Source organism: Sinocyclocheilus rhinocerous, unplaced genomic scaffold (genome assembly GCF_001515625.1).
Source record: "Sinocyclocheilus rhinocerous isolate Xijiao unplaced genomic scaffold, SAMN03320098_v1.1 scaffold106, whole genome shotgun sequence".
Lineage (NCBI taxonomy): Eukaryota > Metazoa > Chordata > Actinopteri > Cypriniformes > Cyprinidae > Sinocyclocheilus > Sinocyclocheilus rhinocerous.
Window position 1 is genome coordinate 478,110 of NW_015633181.1, and position 17,229 is coordinate 495,338.

The 17,229-nt window shown below is 39.9% G+C and overlaps 2 protein-coding genes and 2 pseudogenes across 2 annotated transcripts; 1 reads left to right on the top strand and 3 right to left on the bottom strand.

Moving 5' to 3' along the window:
* The first annotated feature begins 5,706 nt into the window (after positions 1-5,706).
* On the top strand, positions 5,707-6,266 carry LOC107743475 (cytochrome c oxidase assembly factor 4 homolog, mitochondrial-like). The gene is made up of 2 exons (XM_016556696.1): positions 5,707-5,853; positions 5,971-6,266. The coding sequence occupies exon 2, from the start codon at positions 5,972-5,974 to the stop codon at positions 6,221-6,223; it is 252 nt and encodes an 83-aa protein (XP_016412182.1). The 5' UTR covers positions 5,707-5,853; position 5,971; the 3' UTR covers positions 6,224-6,266.
* A 929-nt stretch (positions 6,267-7,195) lies between these two features.
* Positions 7,196-8,056, bottom strand: LOC107743441 (olfactory receptor 5K1-like; annotated as a pseudogene).
* A 453-nt stretch (positions 8,057-8,509) lies between these two features.
* LOC107743442 (olfactory receptor 1496-like) lies at positions 8,510-12,804 on the bottom strand (annotated as a pseudogene).
* Positions 12,805-15,425: 2,621 nt separating this feature from the next.
* On the bottom strand, positions 15,426-16,412 carry LOC107743443 (olfactory receptor 1500-like). The gene has a single exon (XM_016556670.1). The coding sequence runs from the start codon at positions 16,410-16,412 to the stop codon at positions 15,426-15,428; it is 987 nt and encodes a 328-aa protein (XP_016412156.1).
* Between the last annotated feature and the right edge of the window lie 817 nt (positions 16,413-17,229).

Genomic DNA, 17,229 nt, shown 5'->3' on the forward strand with positions numbered 1-17,229 from the left:
ATTGGTCTGATTACACACGAGATTCAGAGCCGGTCACGCTGAAGGGCGTTACCGAAGCATCCTACGACGCAGCTCGAGTTCCTGAAGAGGAACCCAGAGTTTCCCTCATTTCAGGGTTAACATACTCTTTCACTTAACCTCCTTTCTGAAATGGGCCTCTGGAGCTCTTTGCTAATTTTACCCCGTGTTTACACCAGACACGAGCGGTGCAACGTGACCATAGACAACAGAACCCATTATAATCGGCGATTTTGTCTACACTGGATGCGGCATGGATTGACACAACAAATCTCCGACCGTAAACTGATGTCCCGCTCTATATCTGACATACAAGCATTTGCACCGCTTCTGACCCGAAAGAGAAATTGATTTGCGACAAGACAGTGCTCACGTATGGTATATGTTAGGATCACAAGGAAGGCAATTCAAAGACTATTTTTCACAACTTACACTACACAGTGTCTTGTAATCTTGTAATGTCATCTGTATGGTCCTGTTGATGGAGTAATCCTGTGTTTGCATCTCTAGTATTTCCTCTCCTACTACAAACACATATCAGTGGGCGGGGTTAAACTGGCAGTGATGTAGAAGCAGGCGTTAATCTTCTCCTGCGGAGGCGGTGCTTAGCCGCACTATTATGTCATAAAGTGGCACATTCCAAAACGAGTCATTTTCTGAGCTTGGTTTCAATGAAAGCTGTTTTTAAACTAACGAAAAATATGTCAAAAGATCAATGGAAATTTTATTTCTCAGTTCATGACCCCTTTAAAACATTCTTTCCCCTGTATCCAATGTCTCTGATGAAATTCAAACGCTGCTTGGTCTCCAAAGTGCCAAGTTTAGCTACTCTAAAAACTGCTGGCTGGCTGACCAGAATTTTAAGAACATTAGAAAATAATAATAAATAAAATGCAGTTCATTACCCCTTTAACTTAGTACATGCTACCTTCCAAACAAGATATATTTGAAGTTTTCACATTGAAGGCTGTTATCAGTTTGCTGTGTACCAAAGCAAAATCCAGGTGGCAGTCTATGATGCACTTGATGCATTTGATGCAACATCTCATTAATATTCACATCTGATTTTAATCACTTTGTAAAGAAACACGACGCACTATGGAATGCCAATCTTGCCATAATTAGAAATAAATAAATAAATGTACAAAGAAATGTAAAAAAGCAAAAATAAATAAATACATATATAAATAAATATACAGAGAAAAGTAAAAAAACAAAAAGAAATAATTATTTATCATTTTATTTACTTATTTATATATTTTTTTCATTTTTTTCGACATTTATTTATTTTTTATTTTTTTATTTATACATTTATTTATTTCCACTTTTATTTATTTTCACATTTATGTATTTATTTACATATTTATTTATTTATTTCCACATTTATTTATACATTTCTTTGTCCGTAGGATAATGAGGAGGCCGTTTTACCTCAGGAATAGCAATCGACCCAGAGTAGGTGAGGGGAAAGCTTTGAGGCCACAGTGACACCTTGTGGTGCCCAAACGAAGTACAAGAAGTGTAGCCTACATGACGCGCCTGTTGATAGTGTGGGATGAATGACTTAGATGGGCAATATGGCCAAAATCTTATATCACGGGTTATTATTTCAGTTTCGTGTGGGGGGTTGTTTCGGCTGGGAAGCGTGCAATCTGTGATCGCGTGCATTTGGTGCATTTGCTGAAGCTGGCAAAAGTGTGCAATCGCTTTTTTATGCACGCTGTTTTTTTAGGTTTCACTTTCAACACATACAACGCATGCTTCCAAGATTCTGAATAGAAGGAGGCATCAGTTACTGTAGAAGATTTGTGGTCACAGCATCAACTGATTATAATGGGTTCTCTTGGTGTAGACACGGCTTTAGATACGAATTAATCACACGTCTTAGGCTGGAAATATCCAGAATTAGGTCAAACAAAAGGTGTCCATGGGAACGGAGCTAGTGAAACACAAACGCCATGCATTGAACATACAAGCATCATGCTCATCCAAACAGCGCCTGTCCTGTGCCCTCAGCTTTTTGAGCTAACTGCATTTTTTTAATGTAACTTCCAAAAACAACATTGACAGCATCAGAAACAAACCCGTAAACTGATGTCCAGGGGCATTAAAAAAATTTTTTTTTTTTAAAACGTATTAGATGTATGCATCTTGAATATGGAATGCCACGGTCTTAATTCCAATCGATAAATTCAGTTAAAATAATAAAGGGCTGTTACTAGTAAAAATCCAATCACTTAATAGAAATGTAGTGGAGTGAAAAGTACAATATTTGTATTTCAAATGTAGTGAAGTTAAAGTCATAAGTTCCCAGAAAAAATAATACTCAAGTAAAGTACCGATACTCAAAAAGTGTACTTAAGTACAATACTAAGTAAATGTACTTAGTTACTGTCCGCCTCTGTAAAAATCCAATCAGTGTCAACAAAGGCCATCAGAGCCATCATTACTGAATGCATTTACACTGCAATTAGCCTACAAATGTTTGCTATAGTAACGAACGCAACTTTAACACCATCTGATCGATTGTGATGCCGTGCTCACTGACATGCGTGCGCACGAATCACGGTCACGCACACGCTCATTAGAATTGTAAAATCTACTTCATAATATCAATAATAATAATAATAAAGCAATTAAATAAGTAAATAAGAATGCTAAAATGCTTTCAAATGCTTTCAAATTTCAAATGGCACTTAGAGGCTTTTGCATCTGAACTCTTCATCTGAAGTAGTAATCAGTTTACACTATTTGAAAATAATGTTTAACCCAGCCAATGGGTTGATTAATTTGTACTATAATACTAGCTTTTTTTTTCTTTCTTTTTTCTTTTTACTTCATACATGAAATAATGTTGACAGATTAACTTAAATCCTCTAAACTTCTGTAAAATGCTCCACACAACCACTGGTTTGCATGATAACTTCCTTTAATTTACAGCATTTATCATTTTTAATACGTATGCTATACATTTAGCCTATATATTTAAACTTGTTTAAAAAACATTAGAAGTAAAAATTAAACATTAAGCAGAAGTAATTTACGTGTAATTGACCAGTCTCTGTTATTCTGTTTCCACCATAACGGCGCTGGTTCTCGTGCCCGAGCTGGAATTGTGTTCTGTGGGGAACCACTAGGCTGAGACCGATTATACCCATTATAATCAATAATAAATAAATAAATAAATAAATGTAGAAATAAATAAATGTGGAAATAAATGAATAACTACGTAAATAAATACATAAATGTGAAAATAAATAAATGTATAAATAAAAAAAATAAAAATAAATAAATGTGGGGGAAAAATTAAAAAATACATAAATAAGGAAATAAAATTATAAATAATTTATTTTTGCTTTTTAACTTTTCTCTGTATATTCATTTATATATTTATTTTTGCTTTTTTACATTTCTTTGTACATTATTTATTTCTAATTATGGCAGGATTGGCATTCCATACTAGAGCACTCAGGATCTCAGACTTGGCCAAATGTTCAACTTCCAACAGGACAATGTCCCTAAGCAAACAGCCAAGACATATAGTAAGAGTGGCTTTGGGGACGACTCTGAGAACGTCTTGAGCTAGACCCCAGACCTGAACCTAATCAAAGAGTCCTGAAAATGGCTGTCCATCAACAGTCACCATCCAACCTGTCAAAGGACCTGCAGAGAAGAATGACAGACAATCCTTAAATCCAGGTGTGCAAAGCTTGTCACATCATATCCAAAAAGAACTCAGGCTGTAATAGCTGCCATTAGTGAAGTACTGAATACAGCAATGTAATATTCTATTTTTTTCTTTTTAATACATTAGCATGCTTTAATAACTGCCTGGTTTGGTTCAGCTACCAAATCAGTCGTCAGAAGAATGAACAGTCCGGACTGCTGAGAGGATTATTGGTGCTCTCCTGCCCACCCTCCAGGACCTGTACTTTTACAGAGTGAAGAAGCAAGCAGTTTCTTCCCACAGGCCATCTCTCTCTCTCTAACAGTTAAATGCCTACCAAGACCTCTCTTAGTGCTATACTCCCACTGCTTAGTGCAATTTCCTGTAAATTCACTTAATGCACGTTTTGATCGAATTGAGTGAACCATTTGGCGCGTTGAACCATTGGCCATATGCGCGTTGGATTTGAAGCGGAGCTGCACAGATCGATCGGTGTATGACATCAAAGGACAGCGAGAGCGAATCAAAAGCATAAGGAGTAGTCTGCTCTCTAATCGCTCTCGCGCCTGGGTACTTTGATGTCACACACCGATCGGTCTGATGATGACGATCCGCTTCAAGTCGAACAAGCCTAATGATTCAATGAACCATTCATAAAGAACCATTTACTTCACTCCTGAATGAATCAGCCATTTGAACGAATCAAATGAATGAATAAATGACTCGATGACTTAATAATTAAGACATTTACCACCACCTACTGGCAGTTTTAGTTTCGTATTTAGAGTATCATTTCATTAAAGAAATAATTTCATATTTCCATAGTAATAATAATAATACAATTAATAAAATAAATTATTAAAGGTATAGTTCACCCACCCAAAAATGACAATTGTGTCATCATTTACTCTATATGTAATAAATGCAGTTTTAGTAGAGTATCATTTCATTAAAGAAATAATTTAATATTTCCATAGTATTAATAATAAAATTAATAAAATTAATTATTAAAGGTTTTGTTTACCCACCCAAAAATTACAATTGTGTTATCATTTACTCACCTTCATGGTCCAAAAGAGTATATGTAATAAATTTTATCAAACAAAATATTTCTTGCTGAAGCGACTTTTTGTAATGTCTGTTTGATGCTTTACACAACGACTTTAAATTATCTTTTGAGAGTAATTTCTCAGCCAGATTCGATGTGTGATTAATTTGCGATTAATAAATCATGTAATAAATTAGATTAAAAATTTTAATCGCTTACCAGCCCTAATTTATACATGTACATTGGAAGCTTCATTACAAAAAAAAAAAAAAAAACTCCTTGTGCGTTCAAGCACACTTGGCAATAAATATATTTTTTTATACATTTAATCTGCAGTTAACTTGTAAAAATTAATCTTCTTAATTTGCACTATTTAGTCATTTAAAAAATTCTTTATGTGCAAAGTGCAACATCTCTATAGTAGGCAGCCAGCTTTTGTTTGCTGTTTGCTTTCAAAAATCCTTTAAATAATGCAAATCTCCATGCCAGTCCATTTCCCAGAAGCCTTATGTTTCATTACCACACACACAAAACTAAGTCTTTCTTTTTAATAATTGCACTTCTTTTTCCCTGTAGCCTATCTGTCTCTGAAGAAAATCAATAGCCACTTGATCTCCTAAGTGCAAAGCTGGAACGATGATTATCTACTGCACTCCGGCGAGGTTGAAACTGCTCGCTGGCTAAGCAGTATTTGTTTTGAAAGTTAACCTAATACATGCTACTCAAGAAAATAGTCAACAATAAATCAAAAATATGAAATATGTAGACAAATATCTCGACTGAATTCACTAGAGGTGTCGTGACTTTTGCAAATAGGCGCTTTAGCCGATTGCAATTGTCTGATACAACAGACAATTCAGACAATTCTGATACAACTTGTCACCCATCTAGTGGTTGACATGTGTAATTACATCTACTGTCATTTTACTTAATGGACTCGGACCCTTAAAAATGTAACACATTTCCTGTTCATGGTAAGAAATGTTTACGTTAAAAGTTATGAAACCTTCCTGAAGCTCTTGAAATCTTAACAAACTGCAAAGGCAAGTTTATTTAATATCAGAGTTTTGCTACACCAACACGAGCGTGAAAGACAATCTGAATACTGATTGTACGAGAGGTTTGTTTTTTTTTTGTTTGTTTGTTTGTTTTTTATACAGCTTTTTACTTGTATAATTTTTAATACTTTCGTCGTTACTTATTGTAACACATTTTAAATTATAATTTAAATGATAAGGATGACATCGACTCCTTCATCCCCTCACAACCGGAGCAGGAGTGAGGATGAGGATGATCCAGTGGACGGGATGATCTCCAGGACAGGCTGTGCTGAGCTGCACTACGCTCTTCAGGACTGTATGGCTGAGCATCAGGACTGGAGGAAGTGTCAGACTGAGGTTCAGAAGTTTAAGGAGTGCATGAACACCTACCAGAATACTCGCAAAGAGCAGCTCCTGAAGCAAAGGACTTCCGCCACACAATCTGCCTGACACACAGACCTCTGATACAGTGCTGCACAATAAAACATCCCTCTCACTTTCCTGAAAAAGGTGTAGTGGGAAGATTGTCTTTCAAGAATGCATTGAAATGTTTCATTATTCATGAAAGGTGTGCTTGTGCAGTACGTTTTAATGTATGTTTATATACATTTTTTTTTGTACAGTGACAAGAAGAACGCCAAACAGAAGCTTTGTCACTAGCTAGTGGACAGTAGTTTTACTAAAAAATAAAACCAAAAAAAAAAACATGGTTATAGTTAAACCATGGTAACCACAAATTAAGCATGGTTTTGCTACACTAACCATAGTTTAACCATGGTATTTGTAGTAAAACTGGTTATACAAATGGTAATCAATATGACAAAAAAAAAAAACATGGTTACTACACTTTTACTATAATAAAACCATGGTTAATTTTCGTAAGACTAGTATGTTACAAATACAAATGCAATGAGCACTACACAAACACCTTTTTTTTTTTTACATGTTTTACACAATGTTTTTTCTAATATGTGTAGTTCTGTCTTCATGATTAAGTACTTTGGTCTATTAGAAGCTTTATTTTGTCTTTTTACCTTTATTTGACCTTTTTTTTTTTTAAACACGGTGACCATTTGAAGGCTGCAACAACACTTGTTAACTCACATTTTATGTGTTTCTGTTGAGCTCTGGTGCTCCCCGTAGACTGGTTACCACTCCCTCTGCAAACATCTTCTCTAAATGCCACCTGAGGATTGAATGGCTAGTTGTTCCTATGGCTAGGCAGTTCTTTTATGGATTGCATGACCTCCTCTGTTTTTAGAGTGTATATGATGGGATTCGGCATAGGGGGTATTATTTGTGTCAGGGAATTGTTAATTATCCGCGCGTTTGGATCAATAGATGTTGAGATGGATTTAACATTTACACTTAAAATTGGGAGATAAAAAATTGCCACTAACATAAGATGTGAGGTGCAGGTTTTTATGGCTTTGATGCGATCAGCACCCTGAGCAATGCTGCAGCAATGAAAAAATATGAGAGGGTTATCACTATCACCGGCAGGCAAATTAGGAGACCAAATAAAATATATTTGGCCATGAGATAATTTATGGAATTACTGTTACAGGAAAGACTGATGATGGGGCCGTGATCACAGAAATAGCTATTGCCTATTGACCACAGTAGATCTACAAAAAGAGAGTCTGTTGGCTAATCCCACAAGTACAGCAAATAAAGTCATGGAAAAAAATCCACATACCACCTATAATGAGTAACATGGATTTTCGTAATAATTGCATGATACTGTAGAGGAAAACAAATAGCAACCAGTCTGTCATAAGCCAAGGCAAGCAGTGTCAAAGACTGAACGTTCATGAAATTCCTTATTCATCAAGCAAGCTTCATATGAAATGAGCTGGTGCTCAAATAAAAACATGTCTATGAGTTTTGGAATCAAAGCAATAGCAACCAGTCTGTCATAAGCCAAGGCAAGCAGTGTCAAAGACTGAACGTTCATGAAATGAAACACAAAAAACATATTCATCAAGCAAGCTTCATATGAAATGAGCTGGTGCTCAAATAAAAACATGTCTATGAGTTTTGGAATCAAAGCCAATCTTCCACACAGATCAGAAAGGGCCAGATTAAAGACTGCAATGTATTTGGCTGTGTGAAGTCTGCGGGCCAAATACATGGTACACATGAATGAATTCCCCAAAACGGTCACGCATATACAAAACACAAAAACACACAGTAGTATTTTGCATGTGGAATATTAGAAAAGCTATTGATGAAGAATGTTGCAGGACGAACAAAGGTCACATTTGCAGAGTCTGAATGCATTGAAGTCAAGCCCGTTGTGATGATTGTTGTGTTACCTGTGATAAAGAACTGTTTTTAGATATGCACCCAATAACAGACTATCAAAATAATGATTTCAGTGTATTTGTCAATATTGCTTGGCACTATGATTCATTGCATACCTCTCAGCCTTCCTAAACAGTTATTCTGAATAAATACAGTACAGCGTGTCTAAATATTACAATACAATTGAATATGGTAAGGATTTTTATATTTAGTTTGCATGAAATTTAAACATAAAATCAGACTGGCACAAGATTAAAGATGCTGCACTTGCAATTTATACTTCAAGTCACACAAAACAAACACTGTTTTACATTTAGTAATTCTATAATTATTTTAAAGAATTCCATACAAAAATCACACTGCTACTATCATTATAACTGGAACACAGTAGGTATACTAGATGAAAACATGATTCTTTTTTTTTTATTATTATTTTTTGATAAGCCTTTTCACAGACGTCATGAAGTCCTTTGTCATGAAAGTGTAGATTATAAGGTTAAGCACTGAAGCAAGCACAGATGTCAGAGAAAGAATAATTATTGTAGTGTTGGTGCTTAAAAGGACCCGAAAAACATATGTTAAGCAGATGGGCACATAAAATACAGCCACTACTATTAAATGAGCAGTACATGTCTTTGTGGCTCTTTGACGGTCATGTGGGGTTGTGATTCTAAACAATGTTACAGCTATAATACAAAAAAACTGGAAACATAATGATCACCTGAAACAGAACATGCATGCTAACACAGCTTGGGAAATTTGACCCGCAATCACAGAAATGAATGATTATGACACTAGTTCTGCAAAAAGAATGTCTGCTCATGATTGTGTGCATTAGTGCTAGCATCCATGAAGCAACAATTAAAACAAGCATTGATGTGTTGGTCACAATCATATGATACCTCAGTGGTAAACAAATAGCTACTAATCTGTCAAAAGACAGAACAGTGAGAGTTAGTGAATGCACTGAAACAAATAACATATCGGAGAGTATGTTACACAAGCACAATCCATACGGGATCAACTGACTCCCAAACAAAAATGCATCCAGTTGCTGAGGGATTTTAGTAATACTCTCACAAATGTCTGTCAGTGATAAATTAAAGACAGGGATATATTTAGGAGTGTGAAGATTTCGGTCTGTAATGATAACAAACATAAGGCAGGAGTTTCCTAGAAAAGAAATAAAGTAGGAAATAAAGAGGAATATATAATAGTATCTCATGTGAGGCATAACAGAGAATCCAGCAGACAGGAAGGAAATATTCCTGCTTCCAGTGACCTCTTGAATCATCTTTTTTTTCATCCTGTCTGGGCAGAAAAGCAGCATGCAAAAAGGTTGAAATTTGATACAATATTAATGTTAAAGAATAATTAATATGATGTACTCACAGTAATGTCTTAGGGACTGGACAAAGTCCCGCACTGGACAAAGCAGCCAAAAGGCTTGCAGCACTACAGGACCCGGCGAAAAAGTGGGCACCTTAGGGACATACCTGGGTCTCGGGTAAGGGAACGCCCTAACCATGCACTGGGCAAACTCCAGGCACGATACAGCGAGTACCTGAAGATCCCCTATCCTCTTCAGTGGGGATATGGCGAGTAAGAAGATCGTCTTCAGCGCGAGAAGCTTGTCAGAGATATCTTCAATTGGTTCGGAAGGAGCATTGCACAAAGCCTCCAGAACCACCACCAGGTCCCATGAGGGCACCTTGGTGCGCTGTACTGGCCTTAGCCTCCAAGTGCCACGGAGGAAACGTGTAACTAACAGGTGTCTTCCCAATGACTGACCATCTAGAAGGGCGTGGTAAGCAGCTATGGCCTCCACGTATACCTTCAGAGTGGAGGGAGATAACCCTGCAGAGAAATGCTCCTGCAGAAACTCCAGAACTGTACCAACTGGGCAGTTGACTGGGTCTTGCAATCGCTGTCCGCACCAAGAAGTGAAAAGTTTCCACTTCAAGGCATACAGTTTCCTTGTGGCGGGAGCTCTGGACTGGAGTATGGTCTCAACAACCTCAGTAGAGAGACCGGATGCTAGGTGCTGTGCCCCATCAGGGGCCATGCCACAGTTTCCATAACTACAGGCGGGGGTGAAGGATGGTGCCCCCGCCTGAGAGAGGAGATCCCTCCTGATCAGAATCTCCAGCAGAGAGCCGTTGAGGAGGGACACAAGGTCCGAGAACCATACTCGGGCCGGCCAGAACAGGGCTACTAACAGAAAATGGACCCCGTCCCGGCATACTCTCTCCAGAACTCCCGGGAGCAGAGCGATCAAGGGAAAAGCGTACAGACGATGCCTCGGCCACGTCTGCACCATGGCGTCCAGCCCAAGTGGAGCTGGATGTGTGAGGGAGAACCAGAGTGGACAGTGTGTCGTTTCCTGCGATGCAAATAGATCCACTTCCGCCAGGCCGAACTCCCTCCATAGGAGCTCCACCATCTCTGGGTGGAGCCTCCATTCCCCGGGCCTCAGCCCCTGTCTCGACAGGATATCTGCTCCCTGATTGAGGTGCCCAGGGATGTAGACTGCTCTGATTGAGAGGAGCTTTCCCTGAGCCCACAGGAGGATCTGGTGCGCTAGCCTGTAAAAGGGACGTGAGCGCAGACTCCCCTGCCGGTTGATGTAGGAGACCACCAATGTGTTGTCTGTGCGGACAAGCACATGATGTCCCCTTAGGTCTGGAAGGAAGTGTTTTAGAGGTCGAAACAGGGCCAGCATCTCCAGGCAGTTTATGTGCCACGTGAGATGATGGCCTTCCTAGCGACCTTGGGCAGACCGCTCCCCAGCCCGTGAGGGAGACGTCCGTCGTTAGCGTTACGGAAGGACAAGGAGCCCCCAATATCGGGCCTTGAGACAGGAACCAAGGTTTCTTCCACATGTCTAAGGCAAAGTAAGCATCGCCGCGTGACCTTGATCGTGCGAAGCGGGTTCCCCCTCGGGGAAAACCCCTTGGTCTTGAGCCACCACTGCAATGGTCTCATGTAAAGCAGGCCAAAAGGTATCACATTGGATGCAGCTGCCATCAGACCCAACAGTCTCTGAAACAGTTTGACAGTAAGTGACTGGCCTTCTCTCACTCCCCTCACGACTGTGAGAATCGCTTCGATACGAGAAGGAGACAACTGTGCCTGCATCGTTGTTGAATCCCACACCACGCCCAGATAAGTGGTCCTCTGTAGTGGAGAAAGCACACTTTTCTTGTCGTTGAGCCGTATCCCCAGCTCTTTTGTATGGGCGAGGACGACATCTCGATGCCGAGCCGCCATCTGCTCTGACTGAGCTAATATCAACCAATCGTCGATGTAATTCAGTATGCAGATGCCCTGGAGTCGCAACGGAGCCAGGGCAGCATCCACACATTTGGTAAATGCGCAGGGTGAGAGTGACGTCCGGACGGAAGAACCCGATACTGGTATGCTTCGCCCCCGAAAGCAAACCTCAGGAACCTCCTGTGCTGAGGAAGAATGGATACATGGAAGTAAGCATCCTTGAGATCTATCGTAACAAACCAGTCCTCGGACCTGATTTGAGACACGATCTGTTTGATAGTGAGCATCTTGAACCAAAACTGTTTTATAGTGCGTTTCAAAAGATGCAGATCTATGATGGGACGTAACCCTCCATCCTTCTTCGGAACGATAAAGTAATGGCTGTAGAACCCTGACTCTCTCTCGAGAGAGAGAGAGAGAGAGGAGAAACACATTGAATGGCCTCCTTCCTCAAGAGAGTCTACTTCCTGTTCCAGTACCAGTGCCTGCTCGGGGCCTACTAATATAGGAATGACCCCGTTGAAGCAAGGTGGACGAGAACCGAACTGAATTCTGTAACCTCTCTCTACAGTGTGCAGGACCCACTTAGACGAGAAACACATTGAATGGCCTCCTTCCTCAAGAGAGTCTACTTCCTGTTCCAATACCAGTGCCTGCTCGGGGCCTACTAATATAGGAATGACCCCGTTGAAGCAAGGTGGACGAGAACCGAACTGAATTCTGTAACCTCTCTCTACAGTGTGCAGGACCCATAGTGAGACATTCGGCAGAAGTTTCCACGCTGTCAGAAAGTCTACTAAAGGAACCAGTCTCTCGAGACTGGCCTCTGGTGTCGCTAGAGGAGCCACTTCGGTGCCCTGAAGCGGATGACCGGCAGGGAACGACCGACCTGACTGCTCTAGCTCCCTCAACTGAGGGGACGAGATTTCCTGGAAGGGAACAACCGACCTGACTGCTCTAGCAACCTCACATGAGGGGACGAGCTTTCCGGTGCTGTACCGAAATTCGTTTGTCGGCGCTCATTGAGCCTCATTGAGCCATATCTGGCGATATGAGGAGCTGGACGGCTGGGACTGCTCCCGCTCAGCAGTCCCAAAGACCTTGGAATGGTGAGAGAGGAAGCGCTGGAATGCCTCCGGCTGCTTCTTCGCCTCCTAAAACCTCTCAAAGACAGTGTCTATTGCGCCGCCGAAGAGGCCAGAAGGCGATAGCGGGGCATCCAGCAGGAAGAATCTGTCCTTATCTTTTAACTCTAACAGATTCAACCACAGGTGCCGCTCCTTGGCCATCAATGCTGCCATTGAACGGCTGATGGCTCTGGCCATTTCTTTGGTGCCCCGAAGCGACATGTCTGTGGCTCGACGCAGTTCGGTGACTACGTCGGATTCCTCTTCCTCCCTTTCATCCAGGTCTTTTAGCAGGTCGGCCTGGTACACCTCCAACACTGCCATAGTGTGCAGACACGCACCGGCCTGACCTGTCGCCGTATAAGCTTTCCCAACCAGGCTGGATGTCAATCTTACTGGCCTGGTGGGAAGCTTCGGGGCCTTCAGGGACGATGCTGAAGACGGGGAGAGATAGCTCGCAAGCGTCTGCTCCACCGCCGGCATCGCCCCATATCCCTTCTCATTCAGCCCCGTGATGTTAGAATAATTCAAGACAGTGGGGTTGAAAAGTCGGGATGAATACGGTTTCTCCTACGATCTCAATACCTCAGCATGGAGATCAGGGAAAAACGGAAGGCCCCGTCGTGAAGGCTGTGATTTTATTCCTAGAAAACACTCGTCCAATTTGCTCGGCTGGCCACTTGATATTTAATTTGGCTACAGCACGAGTCACAACCTCCACGAGCTCCTCATATGCGAGGGACTGTGGTGGCTAGTCCACAGTCTCCTCCATGTCGATGCTCATCACATCAATCTTCTCAGAGGAAGACAGATGAAGCGTCTGGCTCTCTCTCCGGGTGGAAGAAACCGCGAGGTTTGCTTCCGATCCATGAGAGGGAGCCGTAGATCTAGCGGGTGAGGACCGAGATAAGGACGAGCCCGTCTCGGATCCCTCCGCTAAATCCACTTGCGATCCCCACGATAACAGCTGCCGCAACAGCGGGGCCGGACCCAGCAGTATTGTGAACCTGGCCGCTTTCATCGAAAACAGCCAGGCGGGAGCAGAGCACACGGAGCGGGAGAAGCTCACAATCATGACAGTCAGCCCCCTCGAGAGCTAACCGTGCATGCTCCACTCCCAAACAGATGACGCACAAATCGTGTGTATCCCCACCCGAGATATAGCATGGGCAGGGAGGAACACACGACTTGAAATGCCGTCCGCTCGCCACTGATTTAGCCTTTGATTTTGGCATTATTACTTTCTTTCTTTTTGCTTTCTAAACTGAGTGCTTGTAACACACACACACACACACACACACACACACATAGACAGATGCGCTCGCTGAAGAGCAGAAGCTAACATGTGCGTTTTCCAGATGCGATTTTATATTTCCTGGTTGCTCATGTCACCCCGCTCGTGACGTCTCGCTTCTCTATTGGACTGATTTCATACATGCTTCAGTACGTTGTCTCGCTGGGGCGTTCCCAAAGCATTTTGGCGCAGCTCGAGTTCCTGAAGAGGAACTCATTTTGAGAAAAATGCCTTTAAAGATATGTATTTTAACAGAAATCTACAGACAGAAATAGATAACGTGTATTAAAATAAACATTTAAACGTGTGTTTTAGATGTTTCTTTCTTCTAGTCTGAAACATCATGTTATGAAAAGCCATATTTGGGCAAACAGCCGAAAATATCAAAATTGACCAGTGCATGAAAAAAAATGTTTGCCTGTAATGTTTTGCCTTCATCAACCAATGAATATGCAGAAGGTATTGGACTTATTTTAAGATACTTTAAGATACTTCCTATCCTTGTGAATCTTGACAGGCCTAGTTACAATGCCTTTGTTGTTATTATATTTTAGAAATGTCAAAAGTGTGACTCTTTCTACCTTTACAGCCATTAAAAATATTTATTCAAAAAATATGCATTGTATAATATGGTTGCCACATCAATCTATTGGCAAAACAAAAAATTGTCCACAGCAAATCACAATTAGGCTCAACCCATCATCCAGCACAACACTTGCTTTTGCCACTAGAGGGCACACTAGAATCAGTTTTTGTTTTTCCCCTAATCAAACAGCAGTACTTCTTTTATTCTCAGTGTCCTTTTTAATAGTTTCTGTAGAAGTTTCTGTATATTTTACTTTACATACTATACTGTTGTCTAAGCTCTTTGGCAGTGTGGGTCACACTGTGGGTCACAAGTGATTTGTGAACTTCCTTCATTAGTGACATATATGCATATTTACATGTTGATGTTAATAAATATACACAATGTATGATGTTTATATCTTTTTACACAGAGATGTGAAATGAAAATACTATCACCATTTACTCACCTTCATGTCATTTGTACATTGTATGAATGCCTTTTTTCCATTGAACACCATTCACTTTTATTTTATTTAATAACTTTTTTTTCCATTTGTTGAAAATTAATTGCCAGGCTAATGTGACTTTTTGTGAAAATACACAATATGAGTATGAGTAAATTATTTTTATTTTTGTGTGAACGATCCTTATGTACACAAAATCACATCAGCACACATGGAAAGCTTCAAACAAACATTTCAATCATTGAGAAACAAAATGAAGTAAATTTATTACTTTAGTTCAATTCATTACTGGCCATTCATTACAATACAATACAAATACAATACAACTTCATTACAATGCAAATTCAAAATTCTGTGACCTCAAATATTTTGAGTGATTTATTTTTATTACATATGAGAAGGCTGTGAGATTATTTTCTACAACATCTGCACACACAGGTCAGTCAGTTCTGTTAACAGATGACGCACAAATCGTGTGTATCCCCACCCGAGATATAGCACACACAGGTCAGTCAGTTCTGTTAAATTAAATATTTGTTGAATGCTCTCAACTGATTGTACAACCAATTGGATATTCATAGTCAACACACAAGTACAGATTTTTTAATAACCCTTTGCATTTAACCTTTTGCTCTGTAGTAGCCTATAGTGTTCACCTTGTTGCGTTTGTACAGTTCTTTTATGGACTGCATGACCTCCTCTGTCTTTAGAGTGTATATGATGGGATTCAGCATAGGAGGTATTGTTTGTGTCAGAGAATTGTTAATTATCCTCGCGTTTGGATGGATAAATGTTGCTAAAGCTGCAATATTAATACCTAAAAGTGGCACATAAAAAATTGCCACCAACATGAAATTTAAGGTGCAGGTTTTCATGGCTTTGATCCGGTCAGCACCCTGAGCAATCTTAAGCAAAACTAAAGCGATGCAGAAATATGAAACAATTATCAATATCAGTGGCATACATACAAGGAGACCAAAGCAAATATTTGCCATGATATTATTACTGGTATTATCATTACAAGCTAGTCTATAAATAGGGCCATGATCACAAAAATAACTATTGACTACATTAGATCTACAAATAGAGAGTCTTGTGATCAAACTCACCATTGAAGCAATAAAAGTGACAGAAAAAATCCACATCACCCCTATGATCAGAAACATGGCTGGTTTGGTTACAATGGCATGATAGCGTAGAGGAAAACAAATAGCAACCAGTCTGTCATAAGCCAAAACAAGTAGTGTCAAAGACTGCAGATTCATGAAATGAAATACAAAAAACATATTTGCCAAACATGCTTCATATGAAATGTCCTGGTGCTCGAATAAAAATATGTCTATGAGTTTTGGAATCAAAGCCGAGCTTCCACACAGATCAGAAAGCGCCAGATGGAAAACAGCAATGTATTTGGCTGTGTGAAGTCTGCGGGCCAAATAAATGATACACATGATAAATGAATTCCCTAAAACAGTCACAACATACACTAAAGACAAGAACACATAGTAGTATTTTGCATGTGGGATATTAAAAAAGCCACTGATGAAAAATGTTGCAGGACGAACAAAGGTCACATTTGCGGAGGAGTCTGACTGCATGGAGCTCATGATACCTGTTGTCTGGCTTTTTGTTTCACCTGTGATGAACAGTTATAGAAATACATTAAATAACAGAGAATATTCATATTAAAATGATTTCATTTCCAGTCACAGTGCTTTAATGAACAAAAATGTTTGGATGGTCTTTAATATAGTCATATTCCACTAATAATAAGAGTAATTTGCAGTAAAATCAGTAGCAAGAAACAGAGGAAACACATGGTTTATATTCTACCTTCTCCAAAGCTGCCACCATCTCATTAATTTACCAACCATCAGACAAATTTATAGTAGATCATTCTCTTGCGCTTTGGACTTTAGTCCACAGATCATCTCTTCTCCCTGCAGAGTTGAGGAAAAATGGGCAGGAGTAAATTTAGCACGTGACATCATACATTTATTGTTAAACAGGAATACTGTACAAACTTATGATAACAGTAGTGACTAATGATAATTACATTAAAGAAGTATGAAGAGAGATGACTTTTGAAATTACTATACCCCAAAATTCTAGGCTTATGAAGTTGACCTATGTGCATTCTTCCATTTATGATCAAAAGTGATGCTGTCCACAAAGCATCACATTTTTAAAGTTTTGATAGAGTAACAATACGACACTAACATAATACTGAAGTTCTCTAAGGTCATTTTCTTTTGTAGCTGAAACATGACAGCCACAAACAGGTCATGGAAATGGAGTATTGACAAAGATGGTCGACTTGTACAATATAGCAACAGTATGAGTGCCTTTATAAGTGTTGTGCACGCCAGGAGAGCCAGCTGACGACATCGATCGTCATCCATATTTGTTTTTCTTCTAAAGTCA

What these genes read in the sequence shown, in the direction of transcription:
- LOC107743475 (XM_016556696.1), top strand. Translation starts at nt 5,972, where the DNA reads ATGACATCGACTCCTTCATCCCCTCACAACCGGAGCAGGAGTGAGGAT.
- LOC107743443 (XM_016556670.1), bottom strand. Translation starts at nt 16,412, where the DNA reads ATGAGCTCCATGCAGTCAGACTCCTCCGCAAATGTGACCTTTGTTCGT.